Source organism: Galeopterus variegatus, unplaced genomic scaffold (genome assembly GCF_000696425.1).
Source record: "Galeopterus variegatus unplaced genomic scaffold, G_variegatus-3.0.2 Scaffold1220, whole genome shotgun sequence".
In the NCBI taxonomy this organism is placed as follows: Eukaryota; Metazoa; Chordata; class Mammalia; order Dermoptera; family Cynocephalidae; genus Galeopterus; species Galeopterus variegatus.
The window spans coordinates 228,663-245,520 of record NW_007727331.1 but is presented as its reverse complement, the minus strand read 5'-3'; the positions used below and the strand labels follow the sequence as shown (position 1 = coordinate 245,520).

The 16,858-nt window shown below is 34.9% G+C and overlaps 1 protein-coding gene across 2 annotated transcripts in view; it reads right to left on the bottom strand.

The window, feature by feature from the left end:
* Window positions 1-5,394: 5,394 nt before the first annotated feature.
* NT5DC1 (5'-nucleotidase domain containing 1) overlaps window positions 5,395-16,858 on the bottom strand; it is a 140,818-nt gene continuing 129,354 nt past the window's right edge. Inside the window, exons 11-12 of one of the 2 annotated variants that reach the window (XM_008575622.1) lie at window positions 12,136-12,304; window positions 5,395-5,724 (exon numbers count right to left, since the gene is read on the bottom strand). In XM_008575622.1, coding sequence (XP_008573844.1) covers window positions 5,609-5,724; window positions 12,136-12,304 — 285 coding nt within the window. In that variant the 3' untranslated portion in view covers window positions 5,395-5,608. The remainder of the gene's footprint in view (window positions 5,725-12,135; window positions 12,305-16,858) is intronic. The other variant, XM_008575623.1, reaches the window with a different exon arrangement.

The window sequence follows — 16,858 nt, the reverse complement described above, 5'->3', positions numbered from 1 at the left end:
TGGTTTCTGTTCTGTTTAGTCTAATAAAATTAATGATTAAATTAGACTCAATTAGGCATTTTATAGATTTCACTTTACTAACCAATTGGTTCACTCCTATAGCTCTGTTCCACTTCTTTGCATTACCTTGTTTTTTTCTTCCTCAATTCTAGACCCCAGTTATTCTTTAGGCAGTTAAGAGATTTTCTCATCCTCTGGTCACCAAAGAAGAATTAACATTTTAGACTACTTAGGCCATATTGCCTTGGGAGTAGTCGTGACACACTTCATAATTTTCCTGGTCCCCACACAAACTCCTTGGGCTTCCTTTTCTATTCTGGTCATTCAGTTCAAGCCAGACACCCATAAAAGGCTTCTCTGCCCTTCCTTACTCAGGCCCTCCTCTTTATTACTCCTGCTGCTGCTGCTGCTGGTCTATCTCCAGTTAACCCACACTTCCTTAAATCAGTTTTTATCATTAAAAACAAAAAAAACCTTACCTATATTCTTAATTATCGAGTTCCCTGCCCCATGGAGTCACAATTTTATCTTAGATATGTGATTTTGCTTCAGGCACATTATTCCCTGGCTTCAGTGTCCTCAAGAGATCTGAGATGTGTCAGGCACTTCCAGGTGTGCTCTTATGTTGCCTTCATAATCCAGTGACACAGGTTTTACTATTTCTATCTAAGTAGTTGAGAAAACAGGCTCAGAAAGTTGAAGTAAATTGTTGAAGATGCAAACCACAGATTGTTTTCTGATTTCAAGCTAGGGTATGTACCTTCCATTATATTACAGCCATTTGTTCTAAATTTGGCATAAAAACATTAACAAAAACCCTATTTCCAGGCTTCAGGTGAAGGTTATTCTTAATCCATTCATGAATGGCCTTAGAAATGGGAACTTTTTATCATGTGATCTGTTTTAATTAATACAGGTTTCTGTAAAGTTACAGATTTAAAACACTCCTGAATTTACGTATGTAATCTTGATGTTTGCTGCATATGAATGAAATTAACACTGTTCCCTTCATCAAAGGCAGTAAGTACACTAAAAGTACTTTAAATATTGTATTATACTCATGGAATTTAGCTGCTAAATAAGAACTATTGACATTTCTATTAAATTTACAGAATGAATAAGAATTTTTTAATTATTTCAATTTGGTGATTGCTTTTAACAGACAGTAATTTATTTCTTTTCTTCTTTATTAAACTTTGACTATTACCAAGAAATTACCAAGGCCAAAGTACCAAGAAAGTAAAATAAGGTGGTCATTTTTTCCAAAAGGTCTGCAAACAGGTGCATGGTACAAGAACCTGATTGTCAGGAAGTCTATGTGCTGTTGTAATTGTCATTCTAAGTAATGGCCCAACTTCTCCATAGGCCCAGTTATCCCATCTCCTACCAAGTTTACTTGGACCAGTTTTCATTACTCCTCCAGTTAGCTTACCTCAGCACTAGGGAGGGAAATTTGCTAACTATTCAAGGTACATGTGAAACAGAATACAAAAGAAGAGTAGGCCTGTTTATTGAAGACCTTAACATGTGTGGCTTCCAAGAAGAGCAGATTCATTATACATTTTAGGACTCCTGTGGTTCTTGGGTTTTTATTTTACTCTTCTAGGTAAGTTTATATTATAGATTTGTTTTAATTTCTTTTACTAAATTATAAATTTAGTACAGAGCCTGTGTCTTCATTTCTAATCCCTTACATGTCCTAGCATGATGTGATTATTAAATTGAAGTGTGGTGTTAGACTGAGACTTTGTCCCAGTCTGGATTCAGTACTGGAAGACTTAATGGGTCAATCAATTAAAAGCAAGATTTCTGGGTCAAACTTGTGCTCATGTACAGACTGTGTCCTTTAGTGACAGGGCAACTTTAAGCATAGTATTTAACCTCTTTGAATTTCAATTTTCTCATCTGTATAATTTTAATAATTATACTTCTCATATGGTTGCTGTAGGGAGTAAACACAGTAATGTACATGAAGTAGCCTGGTGAGGAGTCAGCACTCATTATCCTAGTTTGCTATTAATACTGAGGATGGTTCTAGAGACCAACAAGAGACACCTTTCTCAATTCATCCTTTGTGGACTGGCCCATACTGGGTGAGCTGGCATGCCCTCATGACTTTGATAATAGCAGTGAGATGTATTCCAGTCTTGCACTAATCTGGAAGCCAACTCTTACGATAACCTTGTGCTCAAGGGCCTGAAGAAGAGGTACGGGAGTGTTACTGCAACATCACACATTTTAAAAAGCTACCCCTCTGATTCTAATATGCGGTCAGGGTTGTTATATCCAGAAAGACAGTTTGATGTTCTATTTTATGCTGGTTTGTTATATAAAATAAGTATATAGATTTGATTTTCATTCAAACCAGTTCACTGGAAGTGTGTGTGTGTGTATATATATACATATATATATATATATATATATATATATATATGAGTATATATGAGGGGTCTTCAAAAAGTACATGGAAAGATTCATATTATCTTTGAATTCTATCCACAAGCTTTGTAGAATAATATTTATTTTTGGATGTGAACATTGGTAGGGAAATAATACTTGTTTTCAATTTAGAGTTTAACAAGGTCAGTAGTAGTTGATTTTAGACTGAAATTCATGGTTCACTGGACGTTTCTGCTACCTCAGTATTCCAAATAGCAAATCCTGACAAAACATTTGACCAGTGTGCCATTCAGATATTTCTTCAGCTGATGAAACCAGCAGTAGCCAGCAAAAAAATTTCAGCTCCCTTGTTATTTTTAGGTATCTTTCAGATGATGAATGTTTGCCTGTATGCTAATATTAAACTTAAGTCTTCTATTTACACAGTTTTCCTGCTGTCTTATAACTTTATTAAAGGATATACCTCTTTGCTAATATTCTTTTTAATTTTTATGGTACCACTTTTGGATGATTATTTTTACTCTTCATATTCAATTAGAAACACTAGCACTTTTTAGAAACAAAGTAAAAATTTGAAGTAAAAATTTATTAATTTTTTTTTTTAAAAATAGATGACCGGTAAGGGGATCTCAACCCTTGGCTTGGTGTTGTCAGCACCACGCTCAGCCAGTGAGCAAACCAGCCATCCCTATGTGGGATCCGAACCCGTGGCCTTGGTGTTATCAGCACCACACACTCCCGAGTGAGCCACGGGCCGGCCCTGAAGTAAAAATTTAAAAGGCCTAATTATAGTCTAACAGAAAAACAACATTCATGAGAAGCACTGACTATGCTAGAAAGGCGGAAGGAAACTTAGAAATAAACTCTAACCTTCTCGTTTTACCAAATGGAAAAAACTGAGGTCAAGTTAGCTGGTAATTTGTTCAGGGTCTTTAGGTAGGTACTGGCAAAAGTAGGACTAGAACTTCACACTTGAGTGATTTTGTTTTCCCTCTCAGTGGCCAAAAAAGTGTAATTAATTTCTTATTTTGGGGTTCTCATTTTTCTTATTAATAGTAATTTATAAACATTTAAATATGTATTTTTTGCCATTTACAAAATAAACATGAATAAGGAAAAATAGCTTTATTTAAAAAAGAAATCAAATGTCTATTTAAAACATACATGAGATAGCATCTTTCATTCAGTCCTAAGCTTGACTGTGTATGCCCATTATAATCCAGTGACATTCCAGAAATCAATTGAGTATATCACCACATACTTATTGATAGATATCAAAGCTACTGACTCTGAGGAAAAATTTTCAGTAATCTTTTTCCTACCCTGAGATACTCATCCCCACAGTATATTTGGGATTTATCTGAACATTTACAAATTTTAACAAAATATTTTCTTTTCATTGCATCAATATGCTAAGCTCTCTGTTGCAATACAAGTAAAAGAATGACAGTGACCTGTGTCTCTTCTGACCCTGTCCATGATGAAGTGAAATTACAGAACAAAGAGTAGCCAGGAACTTATATTGTAAACATCATCTGACCCCAAACATCTTGCGACAAACAGCTATCAATACTATACACATCACATAGAATATAACCATCCTGGATTGTAGTATACCTATAAAATCCCTTGAATCAGTTTTTCTCAAGCTTTTTTTTTTTTTTTTTATTATCACCCTCCCTCCGAAGGAGAAAACTTAATAACTTTAACTACAAATTTCTCCTTAATGAGATAAATTAACACTAAGGAAAAAGATTATGTTGGGTTGGGTTGTGCTTTTGAAGGGCACAATTGAGTGCATTATCTAAAAATTTTTTTCACCCCAAGAACTAATTTTTGTCCCTATTGAGAATGCATGGCTTAAAGTTAATGAAAATGAATTAAACAGACTAACAGTATTAGGGGGAAAAAAACAATGGGTAACAATGGAAGTTCAGATGACTGGCTTCTAGTACCATCTCTGTCCCATACTGGTTGTATGATCTCAGAAGAAACTGTGTTTATTTATTTCCTTGTTTTGGAAAACATAGAAAAAGCATAAAACCTAATAGCTTGGAAAAAATCATTTAATCTCATTGGACTCAGTGTTCTTGACTATAAATTGAAAAAATTGGTATATATCACTTGTTCTCAATTCTGGCTGTACCTTCCTGGGGCATATAAAAGATATCAATGCTCAGCTCTATCTATCCAGACCAATTAAACAAACCTTTGGAGGATATGGTCTGGCCAGTGGTTTGCAAACTATAGTGTGAATCAGAATCACCTGGAGAGCTTGTTAAAACACAGATAGCTGGGCCCCACCCCAGTTTCTGATTCAGTAGGTTTGGGGTTGGGCCTGCAAATTTGTATCATCTAGTTCTCAGGTGATGCCATGTTCTTGGTAAGTTGACCACATTTTGAGAACCACTGGACTAGTCTGTCTCTTTTTGTTTTGTTGCTTGGGATTTTTTTTTTTTTTTTTTTTTTTGGGGTTTTTTTTTTTTTTTTTTTTTTGGGGTTTTTTTTTTTTTTTTTTTTTTGGGGTTTTTTTTTTTTTTTTTTTTTTGGGGTTTTTTTTTTTTTTTTTTTTTTGGGGTTTTTTTTTTTTTTTTTTTTTTGGGGTTTTTTTTTTTTTTTTTTTTTTGGGGTTTTTTTTTTTTTTTTTTTTTTGGGGTTTTTTTTTTTTTTTTTTTTTTGGGGTTTTTTTTTTTTTTTTTTTTTTGGGGTTTTTTTTTTTTTTTTTTTTTTGGGGTTTTTTTTTTTTTTTTTTTTTTGGGGTTTTTTTTTTTTTTTTTTTTTTTGGTGGGGCTGGCTGGTACTGGGATCTGAACCCTTGACCTTGGTATTACAAGGTGGTGCTCTAACTGAGCTAACCGGCCAGCTTGAGAAGCACTGGACTAGCATATGTGTAAATATGAGTGTGTGTGTGTGTGTATGTGTGTTTGTCTCCTCAGATGAATTCTAATCTCAAAACTATAGGTATAGAAAATATCAATAAGGTTTATTCAGTTCTAGAATACTGAGATTTTAATATCATGAGAGTTGTTAAACATTAAGATGATTTATACAGAAAGGAGACCTATGGTCAAATATCAATTTCTTGATCGATTTTCATTAAAATCTTGTTACTATAAAGCATTTTACAGTATTTTTTGAAAATTAACTTTTTTTTACAGTACATTTGCTGCATATATGGTTCTTCACTTCATTTTTCAGTAAAGACAATTTATTTGGTTATCAGTGTCTCATTATTTGATAAGACCAGTGGAGGATTTGGATAGTAGCCAGATGTTTTTGAATTGTTTGAAGAGAATCTTGTAAATTTGTGGTCCAAGGGTAATTCTGGGGGGAAAAAACAAAAAAAAATTTTGATTATTCTGCAGGTCTCCAGATGCCTTTTATAAATATAAACAAATCAAAATTTGATATTCACTAATAATAAAACTTATTTTTTTAGTTTCATAATTTTAATATTTCTTTGCCACCTGGATAGGTGGCACCTAGGATGAAAAGTGTAGATATCTTTCCCTATACAATTTACAATAATATTTAAGTCAGATCACATTTAGAGATATCATAAATCATCCCCAGAGCTCTAACTTGTGAGTTTAATTATAACGCTCTCTGTACAAAAGTTAACACAAAAAAGCAGAAATGCTCATCTGAATTTTTTAAAAAAAATTTTAAAATCTCCCAGGCCCTACTCAGAGGATCATGTAACTGGTGAAGGAGAACTAATAATCTTCTTCATAGCCCCAACGAGTAATAAGAGGGTTACTAAGAATAGTCTTTGAATGCTTAGCTAAATAAGAATTCTAATATGCACAACATGGCAATTTTATATAATAAGCATTACACACACACACACACACACAGAGGGACACAAGGGGAATTGGGAGAACATAGAATGTATACTTTATTGATGGTGGGAAATTGTGATATCCTCATATAAGCCTCTTAAAAACTAGCCTTCAGATATTTTCCCCCATATTTCGCCATGGAAACATTAGTCAGAAATATTAAAAGTGAAGCATTACAATGTGTGTTTTCTTATGATACTCATTCCACATGCAGATACAGGGCAGCAATCCTTATTTCACGCATTTTACAAGTAAAACATCATTTGGCAGTACTGAATATTTTGAAGATGGTACTGGTATAAATTATATATTATATGCCACTGAGAATCATCAAGGTCCAAGCAGTTAATGAGTAGAAATCTAGTCATAGAGAACTGCCTTTGTGATGCCAGAGGGAACTACCATTACTTTAAACAGAAAAACATTCAGCATTAGTGAATACCATAGGTCCTCACTCCTCAGTTAGCTGAAGTGTATTTTGGGCCATGCATTTAAAAAGGCATTGGAAAGTAAAGTGATAAAACTGAGTTTCTAAAATTATATCTCTGAAGTCTTGGATTTCTGATAACCCACCAAAGTGACACATACCAAGTAGCTTAGCCAACCATCTTTCTCTTTCCTATATAATTCCTAAAGTAAATGTTTAGCTCTCTGTGTAGCTATTATTACAAGGTTAAAAATGATTAGCTTATCAAAATGTTTATAGACCAACCACCGTTGTAACATACATAGATAATAACTTTTATAACAGCTTTAAAAATGGCTTCTAGGCATTTAACTGTGAATGAGATAAACAAGTCTAACAGGATATCCACAAATAAAGAAACATTACATGAATACAAAAATATTTTAAGAGACAAAAGGGGACTATCAATTTTATCTTTCACCTCCTATCATTCAAAACAAATAATTTTATTCTTTTCCCAGGCAACAGAAAAGGTCTATTGTTGAGAAATCTGGATATGGGATAGCCAAACTGAGATCACATGACTGCTCTCTTAAAACAAGGATCCCCAGACTGGGGATTCATGAGACCGGGGATTCAGCAGGAGGAAACACTCATGTCTCTGTGATAGGAATCATTGTTGGGTGCAGACTATTTGGAAGAAAAGAGAAAGGGAATAACCAAATTCTTGCTTACTACAACAGTGTTCTATTAAACTCTGTATTAAATAAATATCAACCCTATTATCCAAATTTGGATAACAATTAAATGAAGTGAACCTCAGTGAATAAATATTCTTACACAGTAAGTTCAATGTAAAATAATATAATACAGGCAGAAACAGAACAATTTTGGAATTTACCAAAAAAAAAAAAAAAAAAAAAAGAGAGAGAGAGAGACTAGTAGGATAACATTTATACAAAGATTCTATCTTCAACGTGTCTAAAGCCATGACCATCACACTATTTTTCTTCTAGCCATTTTTCTTACTTGGAAGTAAACTGCATAGTAGTATCCAACTGTTACTGAAACACTCAATCTCAACAACTGAGTTTCACTTAACAACTCTCTCATCCTTTCCCCACAGAAAAATGGGCACTTGTTTAGCTGTGTTTGACAAATCCTACTTAATATTTCCTCTTGAGAAAAGCTGGACAGAAGACAAAGGCCCTGCTAAGTTCTCTTCCAGGGTGCTGTGAAGAAAGCTTTTAGAACATGAAAATGGAAAGTACACTGAGGTTATGGTTGTTTAAGGAGAGGTTATTTTCTAATTCTTTGGAGAAATATTTAAATTCTAGAATGGAGATTCACTTTTCTTTGACTCTCTTATCATTTCACAACCACATCTTCTTGACAGTTTTCACCCCAGTACTTTAGAATAATTCACAGGCTTCCATTATCACACCCTCTCACTAAAAATTTGAATCATTTTGAAGGAAAGTAAGATTGAAATAAAAGATTGAAAATAATAGTTTAATTTTAGGCTGGCCCCTCAAAGTTACAAAGTCCATTTCTTTAACAGAAAAATTGTTTGTAAAAAGAAAAATTATATTTAGGTTATATTTCTTTAATTATGTTTGTAAGCATGGAACAAAGTGAAAAACCAGTCTTTTGAAATCAGTGAGAACAAGATATTTCAAAGAGTAGGAGATACTGACAAATTGCTTTTGTATACTGCATAGAAGATGGATGTTACATATCCATCATCTTAGGGTCATCATCATCCCACTAATAATTCAGATATGAATCTTGCTTTATTTTCTCTCATATCATCCTGTGAGGTATTAACATCCCCATTTAAGGAAGAAGAACCTAAAATCCAAAAGACTTGACTTCCATTTTTAACTTGGAGCTGAAATATCTAGAAAAGCTGGATAAAATATAAACATCAGAGTGAAGTCACTGGAGAGCTGAAGAGGCAACCAAGACTCGAGGATACACAATTCTTGAAAAGGGGTAACAAGTGGAAAGGTGAGTGACATTCTGCCACAGCTTTTTCCCTTAGGTACTTGAATTCTGGCTAGAGCAGGGGCAGCCCAAAGCAGCAGAAAAACCAGTAGAGCTTTTGGCAGTCTTGCAGGGCTGCAGAGACAAAAATTGATGGGCTAAGAATCCACTGTAAAGAAAGAGGAGAGAGCTGGACTTTGCTTGTTTTCTCCTGAAGCCTTTTGTCAAATTCTGAAAGGAACTAGGAAACTAAAAATCCAAGCAGAAAGCCCACACCTCTATAAAGCAGAATGGATTTTTTAGCTGTTTCTTGGTACCGTGAAAATAGGGAAAGATTAAGTTCTGACCTGAGAGAGAAGAGGGGCCCAGGTGAAAACCTCAGCCTTTCAGTTATATATTTCTGAGAACTGAGGATTTATCACTATGATGTGATTCCCTGGTTACTTACAATGGACTTTTCCCTTAATGTCTACTTTGTTTCATATTAATAAAGCCACTCTTTTCTTGTTGTTGTTACTGTTAGCATATTATCTCTCTCCATCTTTTGATATTTAAACTTTCTGCATCTATATCCCAGATATGTCTCTTATATACTGTCGACAGTTGGGTATTGTTATTTCATTCTGGCAGGGGATATTAATGAGAAATTGTTAAACATGATTACATAGCATAATGAAAAATATAGTTATTATCCTGATATGAGCATTTCATACTGTACACAGGTATTGATATTCAGCCCTGTACCCCACAGATATGTACAATCAATCACGTTTCAATAAAACATAAAAAGAAAAAATAAGTTTTGAGATATTGCAATTACAAAGACAAAATTTAAAGTCCCTATGTATTCAGAAATTAAGAAATACTCTCCTTTTTTTTTTTTTTCTTTCCCTTTTTGTCTTTTTTACCGACCGGTAACAGGATCGCAACCCTCAGTGTTGCGCCCGCACCGCGCTCAGCCAGTGAGCGGGAACCGGTCTCCACATGGGATCCGAACCCTCAGCGGGAGCGCCACCGCGCTCCCAAGCGGCGCACTCTCCAGTGCGCCACCGGGCCAGCCCTCATTCTGGCTCTTAATTGGAGTATCTAGTCACCTGTATTTAATGTAATTACTTCAGGTTTAAATCTGTCATCTTACTAAATGCTTTCCATTTGCCCTGCTATTCTTTTTTTTTGGTATTTTACAGCGTTTTATTTTCATCCAGTATTTTTATTAAGAAGTAATACAAACAAATTAATAAAAGCTTATATTCATTTGTCATGGAATTATACCAACTCAGGTAGAGATTATCATCTCCATTTTATTTTTTTTAATTTAAAAAATTATTATTATTATTACCTTTTTAACATTCTAAGATGTTGTTCTGGAGCAGTTGGGGGAGGGGGAGAGGTTGGAAGGAGGAGGAAGATCGGGTGGGAGGAGGAGGAAGGGCAGGGGACATGGTTGAGGCCCATGGCACCCCCCCTCATTCTGGCAGGGAAGCCCAGGGGGCTTCTGGCAGCAGCTTGGTCTTGGCTGGGCTGGATGTGGATTTTGGGGGAGCATGACTGAGGCCTTTGGCCCCCCACCTCCCAGCCTGGGAGCTTTTATATTTTGCTGTATAATTTAAGGATGTTACAACACTTTAATTCCAGCTGCCCACTTTAGAAGTTACATGCCATTGTTGCCACTTATTTTAATTCTCTACTTATTTAAACCCCATAGAACTTTATTTTTTTATTGCTTCAAACAGAAAGTATTCATTTTGATTTACTTTTATTTATCACTTTGCTGCTGTATTTTCTGGCATCTCCAGTCTTCCAACGGGGATCATTTTTACTTTTACCTGGAGAACAATGAATGGCCTTTTATATTCACTTTAGCACAGGTCTTCTGGAGATAACATTTTCTCCATTTTTGTCTAAAAATTTTACTTTCATTCTTTAATGATATCTTTACTAGGTATAGAATTCCATCGAGATTGACAGTCATTTTCTTTCAGCAATTTAAAGAAATTAACATTCTACTCTCTTTTGGCTTTCACTGTTTCTATAAGAAGTTAGATGTCAGTCTGTTATTCCTTTGAAGTTGATTAATCTTTTTGCTCTTGGTTGCTTTTAACATTTCTTAATTGTCTTTGGCTTTTAGCAGTTAATTTTGGATTTGTTTTTATTTAATTTGTTTCAGTTTTTTGGGCTTCTTAAATCTTTGGCTTATTTTCCTTCATCACTTTTGGAAAGTTTGTAACTACTGCTTTTTGGCTTATCCTCTTATCTCCTGGGGTTGTGATTACAGAAATCTTATTCCTTCTCACAGCATTTTCTATATCTCATAGTCTGTCTTCTGTATCTTCCATGATTTTTTTTTCTCTTAGTGCTTCATTGTGGATATCTTCTTTTTACCTATTTTCCAGTGCACCAATTCATTTTTCAGATTATGTCTAATCTGCTGATACATCCATCCATGAAATTCTTAACTTTGATTTTTTAATATTTTAATTCTAGAATTTCCATTCTTTTTATAGTTATGTTTGTACCAGATTTCTCTTTTCTTTCTTTTCTGTATTTGACCATAGTAAACATGGTTATTTCTCTTAGTGTGGTCTCATATTCTTGTGTTCTGGCTATTTTTCATTATGTGCTGAACCTATTATGAATTATTTTTAGAAATGATTTGAGAATTATTTTTAGAAATATTTGAGAATGATGTTATCTTCCTCACAAGAGAATCTACATTTCTACCAAGTGTGTAGGGGCACTAGCAATCTGAAATCTCCTTGATTCATTTTAGAGATTCAGCTGATCTGAAGCTGAGCAAATGGGGAAATGGGGAGTAATTCTCAACTCATCCTCATTCTAAGGTAAAGCCCTTCAGGATCTCAACACAGACTGGAGTTCACCAGGCCCACCCCTCCTCAGGCAATTCTTCTCCTCCAGTTCCTGTCCCCCCTGCAGGCTCATGAAGTTACTGAAAGGCCCACTCACACTCTTTGATACCCTCTCTGAAATCAGCAAATACTCAGGGAGAAAAACAGCCACGAAAGCCAGATTCACCTTATTGGGTTCCCTCCATATCTAGTCCTGGTAATTCTTCCCTACATTTATCCTATGCCTCCAAGCAGACTTCAAAAATAAAATTGTCCCGGGGCCAGCCTGTGGCTCACTCGGGAGAGTGCGATGCTGATAACACCAAGGCCATGGGTTAGGATCCCATATAGGGATGGCCGGTTTGCTCACTGGGTGAGCATGGTGCTGACAACACCAAGTCAAGGGTTATGATCCCCTTACTGGTCATCTTTATAAAAAAAATTAAATAAATAAATAAAATAAAATTGTCCAGCTTTTGTAGTTGGCTCCAGCATAAGGGCTAGTCCTAATTACCTGATTGACATATCTAGAAGATTTTTCCCAAGAAAAATAAATCAAAGTTGTGGAAGAGTTCCTTCTTTTAAAGACATTCTAGTACTTAAGGTTATTATTGTCCAGTAACAGGTAAAGCTTTATAAGTATTTTCCCCCTTACCTGCAATTGCTTCAATACTTGGAATTGCAATAGTGCTGTAGGTACTGATTCTCTTGCAAGTCCATGTACAAACCAAGGAGTCTTCTGTATTTTCCAGTCCTGCAACTGAATCAATAAAAAAGGAGCCCCATTTTTTAGATAAGGTATTTAGAGGCTTTGCCTTTGGTCCCTGAAACAAGAGAACAGAGTAATGAAAACTGTGATTAATTAATGTTCAATCTCATAAGCTTTTCCACCCATCAAAATAAAAAAAAAAACAACACTCTGTAGTAAGTATAAACTGGCTTTGAGTACATATTACATTTTTGGAAAGGAAATAATATTCCCTTATTATGAAGTATCTTTTATCTTAAACTGGAACTGGTCAATTTTTAAATGGTCAATTGGTATGGTATATATACACAATGGAATATTATTCAGCCATAAAAAAAGAATGAAATTCTGTTATCTGAGCAACATGGGTGAGCCTGGAGGACATTATGTTAAATAAAATAAGCACAAAAAGAGAAATATCACATGTTCTCATATGTGGGAGCTAAAAAATAAATTGATCTCTTGGAGGCTGAGAGTAGAATAGTGGTTACCAGAGGCTGGGGAGGGGAAGTAAAGTGTTGCTTTGCCTCCCATGGATTTGTCACCCCTTTCCCCTGGGTGATGGATCCGCCAAAGATTACTCAAAGCCCATCTCTTCTGAGCAGTGAGAAGCCCTGAAAAGGGGTTAATCTCCTGGAACCCTCAAGATAGAGGTGTTCCTTCCATTTGGGAAATTAACCACGAACTGGGGTTCTCTTCCCATATTTATTCTCCAGACCAGGAAGTTACAGGACGAGAACATAGGTGAGGTTTTTTCGAAGTACAGTTTAACGAGTTGAACAATAGAAGCTGGTAACATTCAGTAAGACAAGCAAGGTGACATTCTATAATGCAATTAAGTTGATCCACTAACAAAAGCTTGATTTTAGCAAACATTCTCTACTTACAGCAATTTCCTAGTATTTTTACATACCAATCAGTAACCTGTCTGTCTTTGAGCCAGTAACCTTACTGTGTTACTATTCTTTTTTTTTTTTAAAAAGATGACCGGTAAGGGGATCTTAACCCTTGACTTGGTGTTGTCAGCACCACATTAACCCAGTGAGCTAACTGGCCATCCCTATATGGGATCCGAACCCGGGGCCTTGGTGTTATCAGCACCACACTCTCCCGAGTGAGACATGGGCCGGCCCAACTATTCTTTATCTTACAACAGAGACTATAGCCTGGGGAAAATTTCCTCCCCTTTGCAAGGTCAATATTTGAAACTGCAAGGCTTTTGGAAAACCAGGCCCTGTGAAGTACATTTGCTTTATGCATACTCCACAAGTAAAGAAAGGTTGATTAATGGGTACAAAATTACAGTTAGACAGAAGGATAAGTTCTAGTGTTTGAGAGCACAGTGGGGTGACTACAATATAATTTATTATATATTTCAAAATAACTAGGAGAGATTTGGAATGTTCCCAATACAAAGAAATTATAAATGTATGAGTTTATAGATATTCCAATTACCCTGATTTGACCATTACACATTGTATACATGTATAAAATTATCACATGTAGGGCTGGCCCCGTGGCTCACTCGGGAGAGTGCAGCGCTGGTAGCACCGAGGCCGCAGGTTCAGATCCTATATAGGGATGACCGGTGCACTCACTGGCTGAGCGTGGTGCAGACGACACCGTGCCAGGGGTTATGATCCCCTTACCGGTCAAAAAAAAAAAAATTATCACATGTACCCCATAAATATATACAATTATTATACATCAATACAAAAACTATGTTAAAAAAAGTTCAATTGGTTGTAATCTGAAAACCTTAAACAGAGAAATTTAGAAAGATAATTATTCCTACAATTAAAATAATTATTATCATGTCTGAAGGGTAATTAAAAAACAACTTGGTCTAACTTTCTTATTTGGTAGTTATTTTTTAGAAGGGAATGAAGACAGAATTATTATTAATTGCTTTCAGTGAACCTGAAACATGAAGTCAATAAATTGATACAAGTTTTCAAATTATTAGTTTTTTTTTTTAAGTATCTTTCATTTTTTAGCTACCCACTGGGAGTACTGGGAGATAAATATGTCTTTTTCTTCTAGGGCTAACCACAGTTCTTCTCACAGATATACTCTTCATTTAGGGAATTCTCAAGGTGTAGTGGTTATACTCCAAAGTGTAATTCTAAATAAAATAGTATTTGTTTTTGACTGAAAAGCCAGATATGTATTCATTAAAGATTAAAAATCATTTTCATTATAGTACAGAGTTGTCAAATGCAATGAATGAAGCTTTAGTAAACAATATTCGTCCCAATATGTTTTTTTTTTTTTTTTTTGGTGGCCAGCTAATATGGGGATCCGAACTACTTTATGTTTTTCTAAGTTAACTTACAGAAATGTATCTCAGACTATTTTATTAGTAAACCAAATTAAAAATCCAAACTCGGGCCGGCCCGTGGCTCACTCGGGAGAGTGCGGTGCTGATAACATCAAGGCCACGGGTTCGGATCCCATATAGGTGTGGCCGGTTTGCTCACTGGGTGAGCGTGGTGCTGACAACACCAAGCCAAGGGTTGAGATCCCCTTACCGGTCATCTTTAAAAAAAAAAAAAAATCCAAACTCAGTTTTATCAATCTGTTGGCTTTAAGGCGATGTCTCACCATTGTTTTTTTTTTTTTTAAAAGATGACCGGTAAGGGGATCTTAACCCTTGACTTGGTGTTGTCAGCACCATGCTCAGCCAGTGAGCGAACCGGCCATCCCTATGTGGGATCCGAACCCCGGGGCCTTGGTGTTATCAGCACTGCACTCTCCCGAGTGAGCCACGGGCCGGCCCTATCACCATTGTTTTAATTTGCATTTTGTTGATTACTAGGTAAGGATGGGCATCTCCTCTCATATACAAGTTTTTCCTTTCAGTCAACTTCCTGATACCTTTTGTCCAATTTCCTACTGAACGTTTGATTACATGCTAGATATCAATCCATTGTTAGTTTTATTAGGGTGAACCATATTAAAGTGTAGATGTTCACCTACTCCTGACTTTAAAAAGTAGAAATTTCATAAAATTCAATTTAAATGGATGGGCAAGACTCTTTTCCCTGTCTTTTGCCCAATGGTTAACAGTATCCCAGGAATCTTGAACAAAAATACTTAATACTGATGCAGTGAAACTCATCATTTTTTCCTACTTATTGTTGTCCTATGGGTTCTAACTTGAGAAATCCTTCCTTACCCTGAAGTTATAAAAATACTTTAATTGTTGGTTTTTTTCTTTTTTTCTTTTTTGGTCTTTTTTTTCTCTCTCTCTTTTTCTCTTTACTAAGTTTTCTTCAATAAATTTTAGTTATAGATTTTACTTTCAGGTCTATAATCCATTCAGAATAAATGGATGAGAAAGGGGCTCATCTTATTTTTCTCCACATACTGAGACCACTTACTAATTGCTGTTTACTGTACTATCCTTTTCTGCTGACTGATAATGCTCTATCATATACCATATTTACATAGTAACTTGGAATGTGATACAGGTGCCTATGTCTAGGTTTTTTCTCTGTTCACTGACCTTTTATAATATTTTTTGGCCAGTTCTGTATTAAAAATAAATTACTGTGGCTTTTTAATGTGGTTAGTATCAGATAGGGTGAAATTCCCTCCTTTCATTATTCTCTTATATAAAATTATCTTAGTTACTTGTAGGCCTTAAATCTTCTAACTGCAGAATCAGTTTATAAAGGTCTACTACAAATCCTTCTGGGATTTTGTATAATGGTAAATTGACTTTATAAATAAAGTTGAGTAAAATAGGCAACTATATAATTTTAAATCATATATTCATAAGTAGGGTATATCTCTCCATTTATTCAGGTTTGTATTCAGAATCTTTAATAAAGGCTTAAAATTTTCTTCATCAAGGTCTTATATATTTGTTAAGTTAATTCCTAGTATTTGTTTCTTATTACATTTTGCAAGTGATTACTCCTAGTATAGGAGAACAACTCAATTTTTGAATGCCAATTTGGATCCAGCATTCTGACTGAACTCTCTCATTAGTTCTAATACTTTGCTGATTCCTTAAGATATTCTGTGCTAATGATCATATAACCCTGAAATAATGATAATTTGGTGTCTTGTCTTTTAATCTTACTCCATATTTCTTTTTCTTTTCTTGTAGTGTTGGCCAGCTCTGTGTCAGTATAATTAATAATGGATCTCTTTATTTAGCTCAGAACCTTAAAAGACATGTGTCTCCATTAAGTATGGCTTTTCCCCTCTTAAATTTCTCCATTACATATTACATTCCCACTGGGTTTTTAGTGGATAGCCTTTCTCTAATTAAAGGCTGGTCCTTTCTTGTTTGCTAAGAATTTTCATCATTAAAATGTATTATTTTTGCACCTAAATTTCATAACATGTTATTAGAAAAAGGCTGCAAAAATTTTTAAATTTGTTTTTAGTTAAACTGAAAAAACATGAGAAAAGTAATGAAGGAGGAAGCTGAAAAGGAGAGTTCCTTTTTCTTTCATACGGGAGGCTAGTCATATGGAATTAAGATTGTCGAAGTAATTATAAGTATAATCAACAGACTTCTGATTTATTTCTGGAAACAAAAATAAACCAAAACAAATTATTCCTTAGTTTCCTTAACTAGGCTTACTTTTTTTTTTTTTTTTTTTTTTTTTTCCAC